Genomic DNA, 23931 nt, shown 5'->3' on the forward strand with positions numbered 1-23931 from the left:
CCAACACCACTTTGCACTGTCGGCGCGACCACACCAGCAGTGCAAAGTGGCTCAGTGTGGCGACAGCGCGCGTGCCAGCAAAAAGGGCTCTGCGTGCCCAGTCTGGCACGTGTGCCTTAGGTTCGCCATCACTGCCCTAGTGCATTACATTATTTGGCCTGGGCAGGTTAAAACTGCTGCCCTCTTGTTGCTGTATATCCCCTGGCCAGCACTTCAGCCTAAGGGCTCTTCTGGCTGCATTTGATAGGGCTGCTGAATTAGCCACCAGCTTGGTCGAATCCGGAGGAACCGAAAGAAAGGCAACTGCTCTGTGTCTTAAAGGGACTGACAACAAAATGTTCTCTCTTGGGACCTTTCTTCTCAGGTGATCATCAAGCTGGTTAATCCATACTGCCAGGAACCTCGCCATGCAGGTGGCTGCAATGGCTTGTCTCAAAGCCACGGGTGAGGACTCCCAGGCAATTTTGAGGAAGTGGTCAGCCTTTCTGTCTAGAGGGTCTCTCAGAGACCCCATATCCTCGAAGGGTAGTGAAATTTTTTCCCACACCTTGGCAACCAGCACATCTAGCTAAGGGACCTTGTCCCAGAATGAACAGAAAGCTTCTTCAAAGGGATATTTCCTCTTGAAAGCCACTGGGATGGAACTTCTTTCATCAGGCTTTTCCCACTTCCTTGCAATAAGGGCCTGCACCTTATCATTCATAGGGAAGGCACATAGTTTTCTCTGCTCTAGGCCACTACACCTCAGATCTTGGACCGATTTTTGGGCTCTCTATAGGGATGCCCATAGTGGACCTTAACGCTTTCACCAGCCTACCCTTATTTTATTTTCAATTGGGAAACACTGACGACCCCCACCCTGAGTCGCTGTCTGATGTGGAGGGAGGACTGGAACCAGAGGATTCGCGAACTCTCCCTCTGACTTATCTGATGCTTCATAAACAGGAGAGGGGAGTCTGGATTTTTTTAAAGCTATGCTTCTCTCTGGATAGGGACCTAAAGGGAGTCCCTGACTTCTGCCCCAATCATGGATTTTAGGTCCGAGGTGAACCTTGGGGCTTCTTCCGACAGAGTCTGCTGAATATAGTGCTGGCAAAGTCTTTTAGGCCAACTATTAGGCAGCTCTTGCTTACAGAGGGGCAGCCAGCAGGGGGAGTTAGGAGCCACCACAACAGTTGAGTTCTCCAGCAGGAGAGGAAAGGAGCAGACGTGTTTGACTGGTGCTCCGGTGGGATGGAGGAGTTCACACGGTTGCCGAAGGGGAGAGTGAATCTGCTTCCCTCAGAGCTAGCGCCAAGCTCAGGGTGCAGAACCCTAAGGAAGATTGCTCTCCACGGTTGCCGAAGGGGAGAGTGAATCTGCTTTCCTCGGAGCTAGCGCCAAGCTCAGGGTGCAGAACCCTAAGGAAGATTGCTCTCCACGGTTGCCGAAGGGAGAGTGAATCTGCTTCCCTCAGAGCTAGCGCCAAGCTCAGGGTGCAGAACCCTAAGGAAGATTGCTCTCCACGGTTGCCGAAGGGGAGAGTGAATCTGCTTTCCTCGGAGCTAGCGCCAAGCTGAGGGTGCAGAACCCTAGGGAAGATTGCTCTCACGGGGTCTTCCAGAATCTGCAGGAGCAGGGAGATTTCAAGCTTCCCTGGCCACAAAGAGCCCAAAAGCACAGTACCAAGACAAGAGTCCGGGGCCTTGGACAGCTTGTGGAGCCGCGGTACCTGCAAATAGGGACAAGAGTACTACTCGAGACGAACTGGGGTCCCCAAGTAGCTTCAAGCCATGGGGATCCAGCACACAAGGCGCAAGGAGGTGGGAACTCATCGAGCAACACACCGGACTGACCTCTGCAAGGATTCAGATTCGACGGAGCCCATCACAGCAGGTGACCAGTATTACCCGGCCGAGCGGCACTAAAGACTTGAGTAACCCACCTGGAACTGCAGCAGGTTTGGACTCTTTATTCCCAACGCCGCCTCACACCATCACTACTCCTCTCATCATCCTCCCCTGGACCCGCTCCACCTGTGGGGAGTGATACCATCTCTGGCTGCTACCACCTTCCACCCCAGAGGACAGCGACAGCTATTCCCTGGCCGCATACCACATGTGGCGTCTCGAGATTCATCCTACTACTACCCCCATCATTTACCCTCCTTATTTGGTGTACTTCTCGGAGCACGAAGCCGGGCAGGCCACCGCGACATCCCAGATCATCCCACCTGCCCAGTGACAAGTAATTCAGGTACGAGACACCGTGTGCCTGATGGAGGCCTCTGTGTGGATGATGTAGGATGCGTCATCCACATGGACCTGGGAAGGAGGATGCGCCGGACCGAGAGCAGCAATGCCCATCTGACCCAACCGCCCCGCAAATGAGTGTAATAAAAGATGTTTTTTGTTATACAAAGCGGCCTGGACACTTACATACAGAATTCTAGAGTTTACTGGTGATAGCAGTAGCTTATAGGTTAAAACCTGGTGACAGGTTTCCTTTAAAGGGTTACTTTATTAAAATATTAGAAAATTGGAAAAATGTAAAAAAAAAAAAAATAAATAAAATTGTAAAATTTTCAACACTTTCAATTTTACGCCCTTGAGTCATATTACACAAAATATTTAATAAATAACATCATATATGGCATGATTTTGTAAATGTTTTTGTTAGGATGATAAAAGGCTTAAAAGTTTAGAAAGTAAGTAAATTGGCAAGCATGACTGTTTTAAAGGGAACCAGTCACAAGTTTGGCAACTAAAAGCTCTGGCAACCACCAGTAGGCTCTTATATACAGCATTCTAACATGCTGTATATTAGAGCCCAGGCTGCTGTGTAGAACATAAAAATCACTTTATAATACTCACCTAAGGGGCAGGGCGGTGCGGTGAAGACCGGTCGAATGGGTGTCTCCGTTCTCCGGTATCTGTGCCTCCTCTTTCGGCCATCTTTGTTCTCCTTCATCGTTTTGATGACCCAAAAAACAGTGCATGCAGCTTTTTTCGGGCTGTCAAAATGACGACTAGTAGTTAATGTTTGATTGGTGAAGACTGTTTGCAGAATTAGAGATTTTCCAAGAGTGATGGTGGGACTGTGGAAGGTTGGGTTGCACAGGAGGATCTCAGCTCACCCGGTAAATGCATCACCTGGGTCCTCTCCCTGGGAGACGAAGCAGGGAGGTCAGCTCCTTGTTCAAAGATTCAAAGTCCAGCAATAGAAAAATGTTGTTTCCGGAGGCAGTAGCTATACACCCAATTGTCTGGGTCTCCCAATTGGAGCTAGAAGAAAAGGAATTTACGGTAAGTAAACAAAATTCCCTTCTTCCAGCATCACGTCCAAGAAATAAGGTTAAAAACCAATGTTATTCTATAAATTACTTGTGCAAATCTAGCAGGATATGTCTAAGACTAAGAACCTCTTTTAGGTGTGAAACGCGTCAGACATTGTTTTATACTTCATGGACGTCAATCCAACCTAGTGTTGGTTTTAACCTTATGGAATAAAATTGGTTTTTAACCTTATATCTTGGACGTGATGCTGGAAGAAGGGAATTTTGTTTACTTACCGTAAATTCCTTTTCTTCTAGCTCCAATTGGGAGACTCAGACAATTGGGTGTATAGCTACTGCCTCCGGAGGCCACACAAAGTATTACACTCAAAAGTGTAAACCCCTCCCCTCTGCTATACACCCTCCCGTGCATCACGGGCTCCTCAGTTTTGGTGCAAAAGCAGGAAGGAGGAAACTTATAAATTGGTCTAAGGTAAATTCAATCCGAAGGATGTTCGGAGAACTGAAACCATGACCAAGAACAATTCAATCTGAACAACATGTGTACACAAAGAATAACAGCCCGAAGGGAACAGGGGCGGGTGCTGGGTCTCCCAATTGGAGCTAGAAGAAAAGGAATTACGGTAAGTAAACAAAATTCCCTTCTTCTTTGTCGCTCCATTGGGAGACCCAGACAATTGGGACGTCCAAAAGCAGTCCCTGGGTGGGTAAAAGAATACCTCGTAATAGAGCCGTAAAACGGCCCCTTCCTACAGGTGGGCAACCGCCGCCTGAAGGACTCGCCTACCTAAGCTGGCATCTGCCGAGCGTAGGTATGCACTAGATAGTGCTCCGTGAAAGCGTGCAGACTCAACCAGGTAGTCGCCTGACACACCTGCTGAGCCGTAGCCTGGTGCAGCAACGCCCAGGACGCACCCACGGCTCTGGGAGAATGGGCCTTCAGCCTTGAAGGAACCGGAAGCCCAGCAGAACGGTAGGCTTCAAGAATTGGTTCCTTGATGCAAGGAGCCAAGTTGACTTGGGAGCTTGCGACCCTTTACACTGGTCAGCGACAAGGACAAGAGCGCATCCGAGCGGCGCAGGGGCGCCGTACAAGAAATGTAGAGTCTGAGTGCTCTCACCAGACCTAACAAGTGCAAATCCTTTTCACGTTGGTGAACCGGATGAGACAAAAAGAAGGTAAGAAGATATCCTGATTGAGATGAACAGAGGATACCACCTTCGGGAGAAATTCCAGAACCGAACGCAGAACCAGCTTGTCCTGGTGAAACCCCAGGAAGGGGGACTTTACATGACAGCGCTGCTATGTCAGACACTCTGCGGAGTGACGTGACTGCCACTAGAAAGACCACCCTCTGCGAAAGGCGTGAAAGAGAATATCCCTCATTGGCTCGAAGGGTGGATTCTGAAGAGCCGGTATCACCCTGTTCCGATCCCAGGTTTCTAGCCGACGCTTGTAAGGAGGGACTATGTGGCAAACCCCCTGCAGGAACGTGCGTACCTGAGGGAGTTTGGCTAGACGCTTTTGAAACACAAACACAGAAAGCGCCGAAACTTGTCCCTTAAGGGCGAGAGACAACCCCTTTTCCATTCCGGATTGAAGGAAGGACAGAAAGTGGCAAGGCGAATGGCCAGAGAGTAAAACTCTGATCAGAGCACCAGGATAAGAAGATCTTCCACGTCCTGTGGTAGATCTTGGCGGACGTTGGTTTCTTGGCCTGTCTCATAGTGGCAATGACCTCTTGAGATAACCCTGAAGACGCTAGGATCCAGTACTCACTGGCTACGCAGTCAGGTTGAGGGCCGCAGAATTCAGAATGCGTCTGCCGCCAGAGCTCTGTGATCTTGAGAACGTGCCATGAATACCGGGACCTTGTTGTTGTGCCGGGACGCCTATAGGTCGACGTCCGGCTTCCCCCAGCGGCAACAATCTCTTGAAACACGTCCGGTCGAAGAGACCATTCCCCTGCGTCCATGCCCTGGCGACTGAGAAAGTCTGCTTCCCAGTTTTCTACGCCCGGGATGTGAACTGCGGAGATGGTGGAGGCTGTGGCTTCCACCCACAGCAGAATCCGCCGGACTTGCTGGAAGGCTTGCCGACTGCTTGTGCCGCCTTGGTGGTTGATGTATGCCACCGCCGTGGCGTTGTCCGACTGAATTCGGATCTGCCTGCCTTCCAGCCATGGCTGGAACGCTATTAGGGCTAGAATACTGCCCTTATCTCCAGAACATTGATCTGGAGGGAGGACTCTGCTGAGTCCATGTACCCTGAGCCCTGTGGTGGAGGAAGACTCCCTGACAGACTCGCGTCCGCCGTGACCACAGCCCAGGATGTGGGCAGGAAGGATTTTTCCCCTTCGACAAGAGTGGAAAGAAGCCACCACTGAAGGGAGGCCATGGCTGCCCGAGAGGAGCAAGGTTCTTGTCGAGGGACGTCGAATTGCTGTCCCATTTGCGGAGAAAGTCACATTAAAGTGGGCGCAGATGAATCTGCGCAAACGGAGCCGCCTCTATTGCTGCCACCAACTTCTCTAGGAAGTGCATGAGGCGCCTCAAGGGTGTGACTGGGCTCGAAGGAACGATTGCACCCCTGTCTGTAGTGAACGCTGTTTGTCCAGCGGAAGCTTCACTATCGCTGAGAGAGTATGAAACTCCATGCCGAGATATGTCAGTGATTGGGCCGGTGTCAATTTTGACTTTAGGAAAAATTGATGAACCACCCGAATCTCTGGAGAGTCTCTAGGGCAATGTTCAGTCTGTGTTGGCATGCCATCCGAGAGGGGGCCTTGACCAGCAGATTGCCTGCCGCTACCACCGTTGTCATGACCTTGGTGAAGGCCCGTAGGGCTGTCACCAGGCCGAAAGTTAGTGCCACGAACTGAAGGTGTTCGTTCCCTATGTCGAAGCGCAGGAAGCGCTGATATTCTGGTACAATCGGCACGTGGAAATAAGCATCCCTGATGTCGATTGATGCTAGGAAACCTCCTTGGGCCATCAAAGGTGATGGCAAGCGGAGAGATTCCATCCGGAACCGTCAGGTTCTCAGTCCGTTGAGCCGTGTGAAGTCCAGAACGGGGCGGAGTGAACCGTCCTATCTGGTACCACGAACAAGCTGGAGTAAAAAGCAGCGACTACGTTCTTGAAGGGGAACGAGGATCGCAACTCCTCCTGCCTTCGGAGTGTTCACCGACTGGAAACGTGCATCGGCTCGCTCGGGGGACGGAGATGCTGTGAAGCAACGAGTCGGAGGACGAGAACTGAGCTCTATCCTGTGACCGTAAGACAGAATGTCTCCTACATCGGTCTTGGACATGTGGGGACCACTCCCCTGACCTGGACCGCCATGCAGAAAAGGTTCCCTGTGCACGGCGGAGGATGAAAATACCACCGCCTGAGACGTCAAAGACGCTAATTGCGGAGCACCGGATGACCGCATGATCTGAGACAGAGCAGCTGAGATAGCCTGGAGTGCCCACCCCTGCAAAGGCTGGGGCAACGGACGCGCCTATGGCTTCATAGATGGATCCCATTAGGACTTCTATCTGTCTGTCCGTGGCATTCTTGAGCGTGGACCCGCCAGCCACTGCTACTACTGATCTAGCCGCCAGTCCGAGACTGGCGGGCACCTTATGACACTGAGCCGAAACCTTAACAACGTCAGAGGGGAAGGGACAACGTGTGTTATAAGGCGTTCAGTAAAACGCTTGTCCGGGAAGGTGTGCTTCTGGACAGAATCTGTGAAGCCTTGAGAGCCACGTCCGGACAGAGTCCTGGGTTGCGACCTCCGCCCCATCCGCTAGAGGGTCCTCAAGCTGAGACCCTAGAAGTCGGGGAAGATTCCAAGCAAGGCTGCTTAGCTGGACTGGGACTGCGGTTCGTGCTGGAGTTTACCACGTAATAACTAGAGGCCACCCCAGGAACACGCTTCGTCGCAGACCGAGGGAGGCCTGGGGCGATCCCGCAGTGCCCGGGGCCTGTGTAAGGGGCCGGTCTGGACTGCAAACTCCTAGTCTCTTAGCCGACCATTTGTCCATAGCCTGAGACATGGATAGTGAAAATGACCCAGAGAGTTTCTCAGCAAAGCTGTAACTCTGTCCCTGCCGCCTGGACAGGGAACGCCGGCGAAGCTCAACCAGTGAAACTGCATTCAAACATTATATAGCCATATATACAGTGTATCACATATACAGTTCATCACTCTAGGGGGACCAGCATCGAGAAGAAGCCCCCTGGTGTACCGACCCTGAAGCAGTATGTGCTGCTGAAAACATGGCTGTCGGCGTGTATAGTGGAGGGGGGAGCCGTGGGCGTAACCCCAAAAGTGCGGGAATCTGGTGCCCTGAGCGAAACGTGAGGGAGGCGGAGGACAGCCAAGTGTGCTCCAGCCGTCACTGCTAGCCTCCGACTGACCGTCCCGCCCTTCCCCCTGACTGGCAGGGGCAGGGACGGGAGTTTAAGGCGCTAGGCCGCAAAAGCCGGGAACTAAAGTTACAGACCGCGGCCGGCAAGCAGGCGCGGTCGGCGCGGTAGTCGCCAAGTCTGAGGCGAAGCTGCTCTCTGCACCGTCCCCAAGGGGACACTGAGTCCTTGAGGGGATCAGTTCCGTAGCGTGATTAGTGAGGGGGGCGGAGGACAGCAAAGTGTGCTCCGGCCCTCACTGTCGGCGTCAGCCCAACTGTCCCGCCCTTCCTCCTGACTGACAGGTCCGGGGGTGGTATAATGATTGAACAGTGCCCGGGGCTGGACTGTAAGGCTTCTCTAGGAGTAGCCAAAAATCAACAGTGCGACCATACAACAAGCATATATATATATATATATGTACACTTCGGCACTCAGTGGGGCCAGCACCTCAGGTGCTGCTTACCGACCGCTCACAGCGGTTGTGTGATCACCAGAATCCGTGCCCGGGCCCCCCTGATGTTGTCTCTCCTCTCCAGCGTCAGAAGTGCTGACAGTAATGGCTGCCGGCGTTCTGTGGGGAGGAGGGGGCCGTGGGCGTGCCCTAGAAAGTGCGGGAATCTAGTGCCCCACTGTGCTGAGTGAGGGGGGAGGAGGATACAGAGTATGCTCCAGCCCTCAGTGCTGCCGTCCTGTGCAGCGTCCCGCCCTTCCCCTGACTGGCAGGCCTGTGGGCGGGAATAAGCGAAACTAGGCCGCAAAAGCCGGGGACTAAAGTTATAAGCGCGGCCGGCAAATAAGCACGGCCGGCGCGGTAGTCCCCGGCGCACTAACACACCCAGCAGTGCTGCAGTGTGTATGGCACAAGCGCTCCATGCGCGGTCCCCACGGGGACACAGAGTACCTCACAGTAGCAGGGCCTTGTCCCTGACGATACCCGGCTCCTGTCCAGCAGAATCCCCAGGGGCTGCGGAGGGAGCACGGTCCCAGTGCCTGGAGACCGATTAGGATCCCACTTCACCCAGAGCCCTAAAGGGATGGGGAAGGAAAACAGCATGTGGCTCCTGCCTATGTACCCGCAATGGGTACCTCAACCTTAACAACACCGCCGACAAGAGTGGGGTGAGAAGGGAGCATGCTGGGGGCCCTGATATGGGCCCTCTTTTCTTCCATCCGACCTAGTCAGCAGCTGCTGCTGACTAAGATGTGGAGCTATGCGTGGATGTCAGCCTCCTTCGCACAAAGCATAAAAACTGAGGAGCCCGTGATGCACGGGAGGGTGTATAGCAGAGGGGAGGGGTTTACACTTTTGAGTGTAATACTTTGTGTGGCCTCCGGAGGCAGTAGCTATACACCCAATTGTCTGGGTCTCCCAATGGAGCGACAAAGAAACAACATTTTTCTATTGCCAAAGGTTCGAGGGGTAGAAGCGGAGCTGTGATGGAGAAGCAGAGTCTGAAGGAGGCTCGAAAATTTTGGCAGTATAGGGCTCTGAAATTCCTGGTGGCAGCCCTGAGCAGGACGTACTAGCAACATACAGGGTAAGGTGCAACTGAGGGAGTCCCGCCTACTGTCTGCCGAAGAGGAGCATCCACTGTAATGGTGACTGCAGACGGCGCTGTTGCAGCCATGCTGGAGTCCAGCAGCCTGAAGAGTGGAGATGGACCGGTGACCTGTGCTTTGGAGGTGCCTGCCGACCTGTTCACTAGCAGCAGGCAACGGCGGCACACTATATGAAGGGGAGGATTGTAATTTTCTATAAAGGTGGAATTAGGGTGTCTTCTATCAAAGTGTTCTTGGGCATCTGATCTGCAGCGACCCACAGAACAGGTGGTTAACCTACTCGTCGCCGGGCTGTTACGGGTCAGGTCAGGCATTGTCACGGGTGGCCTTGCCAGGTTCCGTTGCCTAGAGGCGTGCAGTAAACGGTGGGGAAAGCGGGGTATTAGGGAAAGTTTGTCGTGAAGCCACCTGTGGTATGCGGCCAGAGAATAGCCGCCGCTACAGGGTTCCTCGCCGTGATGGTATCGCTCCCCACAGGCGGCTGGGCGGCGGCGCCGGTAAACACGAGCTGACACAGTCTCTGCGGGTTCAGGGTGTAGTTTACTCACAACTTCAGCTGCCAGCCCAGTCACACTGGTCTCTGCCCTTATGGGCTCTGGTCGATCCCAGATCCACAGGAGGTTAATACCGGTACGGTAGTCCGTGGGCCCTTCCTCACTGCGCTTTGTAGTGCGGATCCCTGTGGCTTGAAGCACTTAGAGTCCCTTCCGTACTAGGTAGAGTACTTGTTTCCTATGCCAGTAGCGTGGATCCCCTTAAGTCTGACCGTGATCTAGGCCCTGAAATCCTGGTGCCATTTACTCTGGAAACTGGTGGTCAGAGAAGCATAGAACCTCTCCGTCCCACAGATTTTGGTGATGCAACATGGAATTACACCACCCTAGGGTTTTACACTTTGAACTGCGCTTTCCCCGGGGGAACTGACTCGGTATCCTCCACAGTGACCATTAGACTTGTATGTCCCACAGGAGCTATCGGAAAAGATGTCCGCTCACTGTCACTTCTGCTAGAGAACTCCCTGAATTTACTATGTGTGGCTCCTAACTCCCCCTGGTGGCCGCACCTCCCCCCGCCAAGGTCCTAAGCTAGTGGATTGGGGCCTCAGTTGTGAGGACATCCTGTAAATGCCACACTGTAGGCGACCCCTTTGGTACCCTACACCTAGCCCAGTCCCCAGTGGGGAAGGGGCAACCCATGTGTGTATGTGGTTGTGGATGATGAAACCGGTACTGACCTCCTTTTGGATCCATGATCAGAATCACACCCTGAGTGGGGTGCAGTACCCTGTGGCGACCTGAGCCTCAGGGGCGCCACAGATCTATGTAGTTTCACTCCTCAATTCCCAATCCATACACTGTGTATGTATAGATTTTGAATGAAGGATTGAAACTGCATGGGTGAAATGCCCCAGCACACTGTGCCCCACTGGCCCTCCCTGCAACTTGGATATCTCCAATGTCTGACTCCAGATACTGTGTGTGCCCCTCCATCAGTATATTCTGCATGTATCATGATGTATATAGTGGATATAAATACATCATACAAGCAGAATGGAGGTGCACACAGTGTGCAGGCCAGGGACATCTGCCCCATGTAGTTTCAGTCCACACCAATCCCATACCCCATATACTGTATATTTTCACCACTACAATAAGGCCATGTGCACACATTCAATATTTGGTGAGGTTTCTTTTTTACCTCAGTATTTTTTATTTTACAAATATGGAGGTAAAAAAAGTCCCCCAATGCTGAAAGTGCACACATGGCCTTATAAATAATGAGGTAAATAACTCACCAAATACTCAACATGTTCATATGACCCAAGGCCTCGTGCACACGCTCAGAATTCGTTTTTGTTACCTTAGTATTTGTTAAGCTATGTTCACATTGGGCGGTTTTGCAGTTTTTTTTCACAGTTTATTTTTCATTGGTTTAATGCAAATACATGTTAATAACAAGCTGCAGCTTCTGCTCAGACTTTGCTGCAGGAAAAAACCCTGTGTGAACATAGGCTAAGGTCACATGCATTTGGTGAGTTTTTACCTCAGTATTTGTAAGGCCTTGTGCACACGCTGAGAATTTGATGAGTATTTTACTTCAGTATTTGTTAAACTATGTTCACACAGGGAGTTTTTGCTCAGTTTTTTCATTATTTTTTGGGGGCAATAGTCTTGTTTACAGATTAAAGTTGGACTGTTCAGTACTCTTCCTTAGTGGTTTTTAAACTGAAGGGAATATTTATTGGATTAGTGGATGTTTTTTCGGTTATAGTTTCGGCAACTATTTTTCAGAAATCATCTGTTTCAGGTGTATGATGACTGACCCGTCACATGCCCGTGTGTAGGGATGGGGGGGATCCACAGGTCCTGAATAGCCCGGGGCCCTGGTTACCCTTAATCCGCCCCTGCTCACCTGGATAGCCATATGTAGGAGTCTCCTCTTTACACTGCTCATCACTTGTCACATATGTCCCTGCTGTATTAATAAGGATCAGATCTTCAGCCTGAAACAAATATTGTATAAGTCACAGACAGATGCAGAAGTCCCATCTATGATCAGCTCTAATCCTGCCATCTCCACCGCTCTCATTACACAAGGATAAACATATAATACTGGAGGATAAAACAAGACTGAGCACAAGACCTTCACAGCCGTCTACACATGATAGGGAGATTTCATGGCACCTTCTCTCCATCTACCTGATGATCCTGAGGAACATCGGGATCTTCTTGTTTACAGTCCTGTGGAAGAAGAGGACAGGGACATCTCTCTGGTGTTGTCCTCTTACTGGATAGCACTGGAGGAAAAACATACAGGAGAATGAATTCATTCTTACATACAGATAATTATAGGCCGTGTGTATTTAGCCCTGTCTATTACCTGGTGATGTGAGGGGCTGGGGAACCGCCATCATGACGTCCTTGTACAGATCTTTGTGTCCTTCTAAATACTCCCACTCCTCCATGGAGAAATAGACGGTGACGTCCTGACACCTTATAGGAACCTGATACATACAATAATACCGTCATCCCCCGATCCCTTCATAGCATTACTGTATAATGTCCCAGCATTCCCAGCAGTGTCACCTCTCCAGTCAGCAGCTCAATCATCTTGTGGGTGAGTTCTAGGATCTTCTGCTCATTGATGTCCTCATGTATCGGGGGGTGAGGTGGAGGCCCCGTGATTGGACTCAGGGGTCTTCCCCATCCCTCAGACACAGGGTCCTGACAGCGGTCACTAGTGGTCTTCTTCACTACTGTGTAATCCTGATTATGGAGAGACACAGTAATAAATCTCACTACAGACATTCCCAGAGTCCTCACCTCTCCAGTTCTGTCCGTTATTCCCATAGATAAGAATGATGTAATGTGACGTCATCAGAATCTCTCACCTCTCCAGTAAGCCGGAAGAGGATCTCTAGGGTGAGGTGTAATATCCTCTCCACCATCTTGTCCTTGTCCTTATTCATCCTTGACAGATCAATCAGGAAAATTGTCTTATATAGAAGATCTCCACTGAGATATTGTAGAGATCTGAATGGGGAGAAGATGGAAAATAATAAAGATCCAATGTAATAATACAATTACTGTACATAATAAGAGTAATCATGTAGATCACGGGTGCACAACATTTTTTGGTCCAAAGACTATATTGCCATACTGAATCAATCCCAAGGGCCGCAAAAAAAATCTAAAGGGGTAATTACATGAATACATCACCAGAACCACCACAGGTACATCAACAGCACAAATATTTAAGTATTTGAAGATGATTTGCAGAGTTTCTGCCCTGTTTCTGCTAAAATAAATCAGAGTGAATACAAGGTAACTTAAAACGTACCAATCAGCAGGAATTTCCTATAGAAACTACTGTAAAGCCAGTGCTATACTGGTGCTATCATGCTGATTCTATACATACCTTTAGTTGTCAGCTAGGAAGTATAGTTTTTGATATCCAAGGAAGTGAAGGTAAAAAAATGTACAGCATTTTGATTGACAACATCTGCAGAGCAGCTAATAGCTGAAGTGGGTTTTGATAGTGATTCTTGCCCCCTGCCAGTTGTTTCTCCCTTTAGCTTTTATGTTCATTGCATTATAGAAGCGTTTTACTAATGGTTGTGACTAAATCCCAGTGGCTAGAAGGACCTTGGGCATGGCCGGCTTGGTTAGTGGGTGTCGCTGGCTTGGTTAGTGGGCGTGGTGATGTTTCCTCCTATCTATTATAATGGTGCAAGGGGCTACCCCTCCCATCTGGAGGTCTTACCCCCAGACCCTCGCTTCTATTATAATCAGCTCCATGCCCACGTGGGCTTAGAAAAATAATGTTGCTTCCTGGTATCAGCTATGTTGCTGGAGGACCCGCCCCTTCTGGTCACATTGGTATGACGTTAGCAGAGGTCCTTCTAGCCATCTTAATGAAGATATTAGTAAAAGGCAACGGTAAAATCCCAGTTACTAGAAAGACCTCTGCTGACGTCATACCCAAGTGACCAGAAGAGGCGGGACCTCCAACAACATAGCTGACACCAGGAAGCAACATTATTTTTTTTAAGTCCAAGTGGGCATGGAGTTGATTATAATACACGCGGGGGTCTGGAGGTAAGAGCTCCAGATGGGGGGTGAAGCCTCCCTTTGCATTATTATAGTGGACTGGAGAAAACATAACCCCACCCACCAACAAAGCCAGTAACGCCCAAGGTCCTTCTAGCCACTGGGATTTAGTCCCATCCATTATTAAAACGCTATAAAGGAATTAACATAAATAAAAGATATGGGGAAGAACAACAGGTAGGGGGAGGAAATCACCAACAAAACCCACCCCAGCTATTAACTGCTCAGCAGCTGCTTCCAACCAAAAAGCTGTACATTTCTTTAGCTTTACTTGCTTGGATTTCAAAAACTATACTTCCTAGCTGACAACTAAAGGTATGTATAGAAACAGCATGATAGTGCCAGTATAGCACTGGCTTTAGTTTATATATGGAAATCCTGGTGATTGGTGCACTTTAAAAGGGAATCTGTCACCAGGTTTTTAACACCTAATCTTAGAGCAATATAATGTAGGGGCAGAGATCCCGGCCCTAACAGTGTGTCACTTACTGGCTGCGTAGTGTAGTTTTGAGAACCCCCCCCCCCCAAAAAAAAAACACTATTTAATCAGCAGTAGATTATCATTAGAGGACTACTTTGCGTGCTGTCAGGTAGTCCACCATATTCATGAGGTCTGTATAACTGCTAGATCTGCAGCAGAGAAAACATGGATTATATAAAAAATGACAACAAACAGGTCAGTAAGTGACATTGCTGGAATCAGTTTTTTGTCTCTACATTATGCTGGACTGGATGAGGTAGCAAAAACCTGGTGACAGATTCCCTTTACAGCACGACTACAGTGTTTTGGGTTGTTTCCACTGCAGTGGTGGTGTTTTGAATGTAAGCCCCCCCCCCCATGTCTTAGGGTATGTGCCCACGATCAGGACTCACTGTGTCCTGTACGCAGCAGGACCTTACCGGCGGTTCCACATGTCTCACCCTAATACTCACTTTCTGGTGTTTTCATACTTTACCGAAGCCACTCCAGTTCTGCGGCGCCATCTTGCTCCTGTAGCTTCTGAAGTCAGAAGCTACGTCACAGGCGCTCAACGCATCTCTATGAGGGCCAGAACGAGGCTCCTATAGAGAAGAAATGAAGAGTGACTTACGGCGCGCTCCATGAAACACTGGAGCTTCCGGCTAGTCACTTTTCAGCACAGACCAAGTGAAGTGCTGCTGGAAAAAGGATGAAGGCAGTGGAAGGTAAGTATAAAACAGGACTCAGTGGACTTCGGTTTAGAGCACCACAACAGTGGTGCAATAAATAAAAACAAAACACTGTAGTGGTGCTTTAAACTGAGGTTTTAGTGCAGAAACTCACCAAATTCTTAGCATAAGTTTAAATATAGCCATGAAGCATGTTATGGATTGCTATATTTATTTGTAGAAGATCAGAAACACCGTCACAACATGAGTGCGGCACCAGAACCACCATCTTTACATGACTGCAGCATCAGAACCACCGTCAGTACATTAATGACATGCCAGAACTAAACACAATACAAACATGCAGTATCAGAACCACAATCAGTACAAGAATGCAGAACGAGAACTCCAGAACTACCAGGAAGACATGAATGAAGTGCCAGGACAACCAGCAGTACATGAATGCAGTATCAGAACCATCATTAGTACACGAATGCAGCGTCAGAACCATCGTCACTATATGAATGCACCAACAGAACCACCGTCAGTATATGAATGAGCTTCCAGAATCACCATCAGTACATGAATTCAGCACCAAAACCACCATCAGTACATATATACAGCACCAAGCATAGTGTAGAGATGAATTGTAATGTCATGTCAGCCCCATACATGTATTGCTTGAACCTACAATTCCTTGTATGCCCTCAACAATGTTAAGAAGATACTGGGAGAAACTGTTACTAGCCATCATCAGACTGCGGACCAGAAACCTATCACCAGTGGCGTAACTAGAGTCTGATGGGCCGCGGTGTAAAGTTTGAACCTGGGCTGTGGTGTAAAGTTTCAGTTTGAGCCTGGAACCGCAGCAACAGACTCTGACTCTTTATTACTAGCACCGCTGCCCCGTGCCTCGGCGCCAAACACCATCACTACTTTCCTCTCATCATCCTTCCCAGGGCCCGGCTCCACCTATGGGGAGCGATACCAACTCTGGCTGCTACTATTATCTGCCCCGAAAAACAGCGACAGCAGCGAGGGCTAATTCCCTGGTTGCATACCACAGGTGGCATCACGACATTCATCCTACTACTACCCCCATAATCATCCCTCCTTATTGGTGTACACCTCGGGGCACGAAGCCTGGCAGGCCACCACAACATCCCAGATCATCACACCAGCCGGTGACGAGTAACGGCGGGTACGTGAGACTACCGTGCTTGACGACACCTGCCCCCTGGGTGCTACACAAGCATGTTTTACTTCATTTTGATATGTACAATCATTAGTGATGTTCCTTTTTAATCGGATAAGTTCTCCGACCGGGATGTTTTTAATAATGTGTTTGGGATGACTAGAGGTAGCTGACAGAATACTGTTGCATTCTGTGGTTTTTCTACAGGGAGACACTTGAATACTATTTGAACGTAAATCCCCTAATAATTCTAGAGCCAAGAAATTGACCTCATATTCATGCATTGTGCAAGTGAAGCGCAAATTATATTCATTAGAGTTCAGATAATCAAAAAAATCTGCACTCTCCAAAGGATCTCCATTTTTCAGAGTCTCACTATTCCAAATGAAGAATAAATCATCTATACTGTGTGTCCACCCATATCCTGTCCACCGCCATTAACTTGAGAACGGCGGCAGCTATAGGCATAGAAGTGGTGTCTAGGTATAGTAAAGTAGCCATGTGCTACGCAATGAAACCTATTGCGCCACCTGGTGGAAAACAACGGAGTTAGCATTTTTATCTCGAAAACGTAACGAGATAGAGAAAAAAAGGGAATTAAAAAAATTGTAGGGCATCATCTATTCCATACGATTTGACACCTTGCATACAGAAATGCTATGATATGAAACCCATGACCCTCCCAAAACATTGAATGCTGGTCACACATATGGCGCTCATTTAACTTGGATGCTCAAAGTGGCCACCGTCAGCTACAATGCACATCTGGACTCTGGACAGCATCCTGTATCTTGCTGCACGTTGTGCAATATGGTAGGTGACCCGTTTGCACAAGCATCTGTGATACGTTGTCGTAGGTCCTGCAATGCTGGTGGAGGGTCGCATACACCTGTAGTTTGAACTGACCTCACAGAAAGAAGTCCAATGGGGTCAGGTCAGGTGAGCGGACTCCATGCAGCCACCATACCCAATGACTTGTAGGAAGGTCTCCATGAGGTATCACTTCACGTCCGCAACCTTGAGTTTAACACGTTCTAATCATAGCATTTCTGTATGCAAGGTGTCGATTCGTATTGAATTGATGATGCCCTACAACTTTGTAATTCCCTTTTTTTCTCTATCTCGTTCCGTTTTCAAGATAAAAATGCTAACTCCGTTGTTTTCCACCAGGTGGCGCAATAGGTGGTTTCATTGTGTGGCGCATGGCTACTTTACTATACCTAGACACCACTTCTATGCCTATAGCTGCCGCCGTTCTCAAGTTAATGGCGGTGGCAGGATATGGGTGGACACACTGTATACCTCCCTAGTCAAATGATGCCACTTTTAAATGGGTTGTCATCAGTAAAGATGTAATTCCTTCCCAAGTGGACATCACTATATTGGCTAGGGAGGGGGAGAACCGCGCCCCCATGCTCACGCAATGTGTTTAGAGAAAATACCTGCTGTTAGAAGTAAAATAAATATGTTTGAGAAAGAAATTAATTGCTGATATTATAAACTCATGTATATTGGGGTAATACTCAACTATACCTATGCAATTAATATCTCACACATCTCAGTGCAACATGATGTGGTATGGACGGGTAAAGTTCCTCCACATCACATAATAACCAATATACTGTATATATATCATGATTTTATCTGAAGTAGCTCCCATACCCAAACCCTCCTGTAGAAGGCAGTATAATTCAGAATTAAAACCTTCTGTAGGATCATTAGTCAATTCAAAGTATTCCTGTCCTCTAAATCCTGTAAATTGATTTTCTTAGAAAGACCCCCATTAATAAGGACTATTGCTCCAACCTTGTCTGCCTGTAGTATGAGGTCAGAAGTATCTCTCAATTCATCATTAGGTTTAAATTCTGCAGAATTCAGATTAAATTCAAACTTACATTCTTCAATATGCTTATCTAACGCAACCAGTCCATTTTCCACTGCCTCCTGAAAAAAAAATCAAGAGACCGTGGTCTGGATTTGATGGGATAGAAGGCAGGATTACGCACATTAAAGGTATCATTCATATTGGAACAAGGATTAATGCTAGTCTCAGTCTCTAAATGTCTTAAATTCATCGTAACCAATTGGTCGTTAAAGTGAAGGAATTTAACCTGGTTCGGATGTTTAACCGGAGGCACGCAAATTTGAGAAGAAAAATTCTCATTCTTAAAATGGACTTTTAACGTTAAATTGCGTGCCAGCCGGTTAACATCAATGATGGTATTATATACTGTAAATAAAATGTTCTTACCGGAGAAAAACAAAGACCCTTAGAAAGGAGACTAGTTTGAGATTCAGACAGGACATAACTGGAATGGTTAAAAAAAATAGGAATTTCTAACGTCTCTTGTGGCGGAATATCATGTGAAAACCTCTTTGATTTGTGTTTTCTTCCACCGCGTTTTCTTGTCCATTTTTTGGGAGTGCTACTTCTTTAAAAAAATTCCTTTTGGAAGGGTTTTTATTATAACTTTTTCCTCCTGATGGAGCACCATTAACAGAAGTAATCCTCAGAAGTCTCTCCAAATGTGGTGTCATAGTGTCCTTAGAATTTTTGAAAAAACTTTAGATTTTTTTTATACCAAGGTTTTCGTTTTTTTCAAGATAGGAGGATTATTTGTCCAGTTGTAAACCTATCCATTTTTATAATCCTCAAGATCCTGTGATAATTTTCTTTTTTTGGTTAAAATAATAGTGTGACGCCCTGGCCGGGCCAGGTAGTCACAGATAGGGCCCCACATTACACCTTTCCCGCACAGGTAACAGGTACAGCCAACCTCAAAACCCTAGTCACCCCTCTCAGGGCTTGATAGACACACCAGGGGGGCGGAACCAGGCGGTTGGAAGACGCCCACTGAGGAGTCCTAGACAGCCCGGGGCGGGAAAGTTCAGACAAGTTTTAGAGTTCAAGTTGGAGAGGAGTGTGGGCTGGAGCTGTGTCCAGCTCCAGCAGAGGCGAGAACCCAAATTGAACAGGTGTCAGGGTAGGAGCCCTGGTGCCTTTGGCTAGGAGGCAGACGGCGGTCTCTGTCTGCAGGAGCTGGGACGATGGCTTGGTGGAACCGAGGTGGACCGGGACAAGGTAGTAACCCGCCGGTATTGACCCGGGGAACAGACTCGGAAACCGGAGCACAAAAGGGGGGTACTCAGACCCTGAAGCTAGGTCCAGAAGCGACTGGGGGCTAGCTAATTAACTGATTGCGGCCAGGACTAGAAGTCCTATCCCACCCAAAGTCCCGACTGAAGGCAACAGCCCACCTAGGGGGATAAAAGGCCACCGCCACGGCTCAGAGATACCACGGGCCAGCGTCTGCGGGCAAAGGGCTTCTTAGGCAACCACAAGCCAGGAGCAGACTCCTGAAGTTGCAAGCACAGGCAGTCCACCATCTTACACAGGTGCAGGAGAAAGACAGAGACCACCAGCCGGGTGGGGGAATCCGAATGCAGCCGGCTGCGGGCACCGACCACCATCACCGTGGTTTACCAGAGACTCGTGTGTGTTTCTAATAGTGAGTAAACCAGCATCCTACGGCCGCCCAGCTCCCTGCATCGCCAAACCCCCAACGGGTCCCGGGGCCACCATCCCTGTCCACGATGGGGTTAACAACTTGCTGCACAACATCTCCCCCGGGTGCTCCGGAACTGCAGCGGTGATGTCCAATATCACCACACACCGTGGGTGGTGTCATGAACTCTGTACGGCTCAGCCCGTACATATACGTCCTAAATCCACCATCCCATCACTCCCCCTTTTCATTTGAAGTGACTGTGAGGCCCCCGGTTCCGGAGACCCTCGAGCCACCCACAGAAGGGCTGGAGTCGAGCAGCTCGGCTGCTGAGAGCGGGGCGGCACAATAGTATTCTTAGTTTTGAGTTTCTTTTGTACAGTATACATTCCTGCAATTTTGAATATGATTCCAAACTTTGAGACTCCTTAACCGAATTCTTTAACCCCATCAGCCCCCGGGCATTTTGCATTTTTCAGGGGTTTTTTCCCTCCCTTTCTTTCGAGAGCCGTAACTTTTTATTTTTCCGTCAGTCTTGCCATATAAGGTCTTGTTTTTTGCAGGCCGACTTGTAGTTTTAAATGGAACCATAAGTTTTACCATATAGTGTACTGGAAAACGGCAAAAAAATCCCAAGTGCAGAAAAATTGCAAAAAAAGTGTGATCGCACAATAGTTTTTGGAATATTTTATTCACAAACTGATCTGTCATGATGCCTGAGGTTGGTGCGAGTTCGTAGACACCAAACATGAATAGGTTTACTTATATCTAATAGGTTAAAAAAAATTCACAAGCGTGTCCAAAAAAAGTGGCGCACATTTTGCACCATTTTCCGAAACCCGTAGCGTTCTCATTTTTCTTGATCTATGCTCAGTGACGTCTTATTTTTTGCGTCTCGAGCTGACGTTTTTAACGGTACCATTTTTGCGCAGATGCAACGTTTTGATCGCCTATTATTGCATTTTGCGCAAAATTTGCGGCGACCAAAAAACGTAATTTTGGCGTTTGGTAAATAGCGTAGCAGCAAAAAAATTCCAATCAGATTAATTGATTTTATATTTTGATAGATCGGGCATTTCTGAACGCGGCGATACCAAACGTGTATATTTTTTTAACTCTTAAATTTTCAATGGGGTGAAAGGTGGGTGATTTGAACTTTTAGTTTTTATTTTTTTTAAAACTTTTTTTTACTTTTTTTTTATTTTACTCGTCCCCTAGGGGGCTATAGCGATCAGCAATCTGATCGCTCTGCCATATCTCCAGATCACAGCTAGAGAACTAATATCTGCAGATATGCTGCTTTACGGCATTGAGAGTAAATGACTCATGTTAGCTACAGGCGTCATCACATGACCCTGTGCTACCATGGCAACCACCGGAAGTCATGTGATCATGTCACGTGACTTCCGATGGGGGCGAGGTACGTCAGCATAATACATCTCGCTGCCAGATTTTGGCATTATGTAAAGGGGTTAATAGATTTTGTAAGGGGTTAATAGTCGCAGGCAGGCACACATGTCAGCTGTTAAAAACAGCTGATATGTGCGCGGATCGCCACGGCCTGCCCACAGCAGGGTACTAATAGCAAGATGAGGCACAGCCACAGTGTAGGAGATGTTGAGGTGCACTTGTAGGTTTCCACGCCATATGTCCAGAGAATTAGAAACAAGGCACTCTCAAATGGTGATACAAACGAAGAATTTATTCCATAAGTCTTAAAGCAACATGTGATGTTTCGGTTGGTTGGCCTTCATCAAACAACTTGTTATTAAGACTGTCAGGGTAGTAGTAAAGGCAGTGGTATCCATCACTATGCTGCATCAAGCATGCAGCATAGTGGATACCACTGCCTTTACTACTACCCTGACAGTCTTAATAACAAGTTGTTTGATGAAGGCCGAAACGTCACATGTTGCTTTAAGACTTATGGAATAAATTCTTCGTTTGTATCACCATTTGAGACTGCCTTGTTTCTAATTCTCTGCCCACAGCAGGGGGCGGGGATTAACCGCACACGATCTATGACGTACCCAGTACGTCATGGGTCGTTATGGGGTTAAGATTTCAATTTCCTCATCCAATTTATTTAATTATTTTTTATCTCTTCTTTCACAATAAGTTTAGGCAAACATTCATTCAATGTGTCATCCCACTTAGTTTGAAAGGAGTCCCCATATGCTGTAGTAGAATTTTTTTTAGTCTCAATCCTCTGGGGATATTTCTTTCCAAATATCCGTTTAATGAATTATGATCGAAGCACAATTTTGGTTCTTTCAATAAAGGGGGCTTTACACGCAACGACATCGCTAACGAGATGTCGTTGTGGGTCACAGAATTCGTGACGCTCATTTGGCCTCATTAGCGACGTCGTTGTGTGTGATACGTACGAGCGACCGCTAACTATGCAAAATACTCACCAAATCGTTGATTGTTGACATGTCGTCCATTTCCCAAATATCGTTGCTGCTTTTGGACGCAGGTTGTTTATCGTTCCTGAGGCAGCACACATCGCTACGTGTGACACCCCAGGAACGAGGAACAACACCGTACCTGCATCCTCCGGCAAGGAGGTGGGCGTGACTTCCATGCGGCCGCCCCTCTGCTTCTATTGGACGACTGCCGTCGCTGTGACGCCGCACGAACCGCCCCCTTAGAATAGAGGCTGTTCGTCGGCCGGCGAACAGCCTCTTTTCTAAGGGGGGCGGTTCGTGCGGCATCACAGCGACGTCACTAGGAAGGTAAGTACGTGTGACGGCTCCTTGCGATATTGTGAGCCACGGGCAGCGATTTGCCCGTGATGCACAAACGACGGGGGCGGGTGCGATCGGCAGCGACATCGCTAGCGATGTTGCTGCGTGTAAAGTGGCCTTAACGGTTGTTCCAATCTGTTCATCTGGGAATCAGGATCATTTGCATTTAAATTCTCCTTCAGATCCTCAGAAAAAATCGTGGCTAGTTTGTTTAAACGGATTTGCTGATCCTCCATGTCTGAATTAAGTTCAGTAGATAGTAACACAAACAGTGTGGATAAAATGTGTGTACTCAAAAAGTCAGGCCAGCATAGTCTTTGTGATAACACTAGTCAATTGCAATTTTTCTGGCAAAAGGTTTTAAAACATATATTTTAAGTTAATTTTGCCTGCTGATTACGAATATGAACTAGTTTTTGGCTATCATATCAGGATTTCGAAATATTTTCAATTTTTGAAGAAAATTACTCATATCGAATGTTTTATGATAAAAACACATAATTTTAGGTACTACATTTTGTATATTTTTAATCAAGGAATAACAAAGATTACAAAGTCTATGTACAGCAAATCAAATAAACTTACAGAATTAAACTACAAAACATAAAAACACGTATATATGGCACACAGATGAATGGCAAATGGCAGTCATTTGAACTTTTCTTGGCTGATCTGTGATGTACAGCTTCTGGGTTGTGTCTCATCAAGCTCCAGCAATAGTCAGACATCACACGTATGTGAGTCCCACCGGCCTTGATACCGTTCTTCCATTGTTTTAGTGTTCTGATGAAAACGCTCCCCTTGTTTCTCGCTCACATCCCCAAGGTTCTCTGGAAAAAAGTCCAAATGGCTGTGTAAATAGTGAATCTTGATACTCATTCTACATCCAAGATTTCGCAGACTCATTAGTAGCTCTTCCACAATCTCTTCATAATTGTTTGCTTTCTTCTTCCCTAGATAATTCTGCACCAAATTACAAAATGCATTCCAAGCTCTTTCTTCTGTCTCATTCATTGATGTGATAAAATTTGGGGTCTCTCATAAGTGTTCTTATTTGAGGTCCATCAAATATTTCAGCCTTTCTCTTTTTTTTTTCTTCTTCATGACAGCAGCGTCATCCTTGTACCCGACCATGATCTCGCGCCTGCACAGATACATCACCGGCGCGCGAGGCAAACTGTTTTTATGCTCGGCCCGCAATAGGGGCAGAGAGAACTGCGCCTGCGCCAGACTTGGACAACAGCGTGGGATGATGATGGCGGCGCCATCCTTGTCAATCATGGCAGGAGGACAGCGAGCAAGGCCACAAGGAGGGACAGGAGCCGAAATAGAGCCCGCCCATGTGGCCAACACAAGTCATTAGCATACAACACGGTAGGATTTTATAAAGTTCTTTTTGGGGTCTGCAAGGGGGGGGGTCAGTAACAAGGTGCACCTTTATAGAATGCAGCACAGGAGCTGCAGAAGGTGACACTTTTGGTTTAATAGTCAAAAAAAGTGGTGACAG

General features: G+C 47.9%; 1 protein-coding gene across 2 annotated transcripts in view; it reads right to left on the bottom strand.

The window, feature by feature from the left end:
• Nucleotides 1-23931, bottom strand: part of LOC142312202 (uncharacterized) — a 44743-nt gene that overhangs the window by 15404 nt on the left and 5408 nt on the right. Inside the window, exons 1-6 of one of the 2 annotated variants that reach the window (XM_075351106.1) lie at nucleotides 18064-18114; nucleotides 12627-12768; nucleotides 12322-12501; nucleotides 12116-12239; nucleotides 11935-12032; nucleotides 11648-11738 (exon numbers count right to left, since the gene is read on the bottom strand). In XM_075351106.1, coding sequence (XP_075207221.1) covers nucleotides 11648-11738; nucleotides 11935-12032; nucleotides 12116-12239; nucleotides 12322-12501; nucleotides 12627-12704 — 571 coding nt within the window. In that variant the 5' untranslated portion in view covers nucleotides 12705-12768; nucleotides 18064-18114. Of the gene's footprint in view, nucleotides 1-11647; nucleotides 11739-11934; nucleotides 12033-12115; nucleotides 12240-12321; nucleotides 12502-12626; nucleotides 12769-18063; nucleotides 18115-23931 lie in introns of those variants that run through there. The other variant, XM_075351107.1, reaches the window with a different exon arrangement.

This window comes from Anomaloglossus baeobatrachus, chromosome 5, assembly GCF_048569485.1.
Source record: "Anomaloglossus baeobatrachus isolate aAnoBae1 chromosome 5, aAnoBae1.hap1, whole genome shotgun sequence".
NCBI lineage: Eukaryota > Metazoa > Chordata > Amphibia > Anura > Aromobatidae > Anomaloglossus > Anomaloglossus baeobatrachus.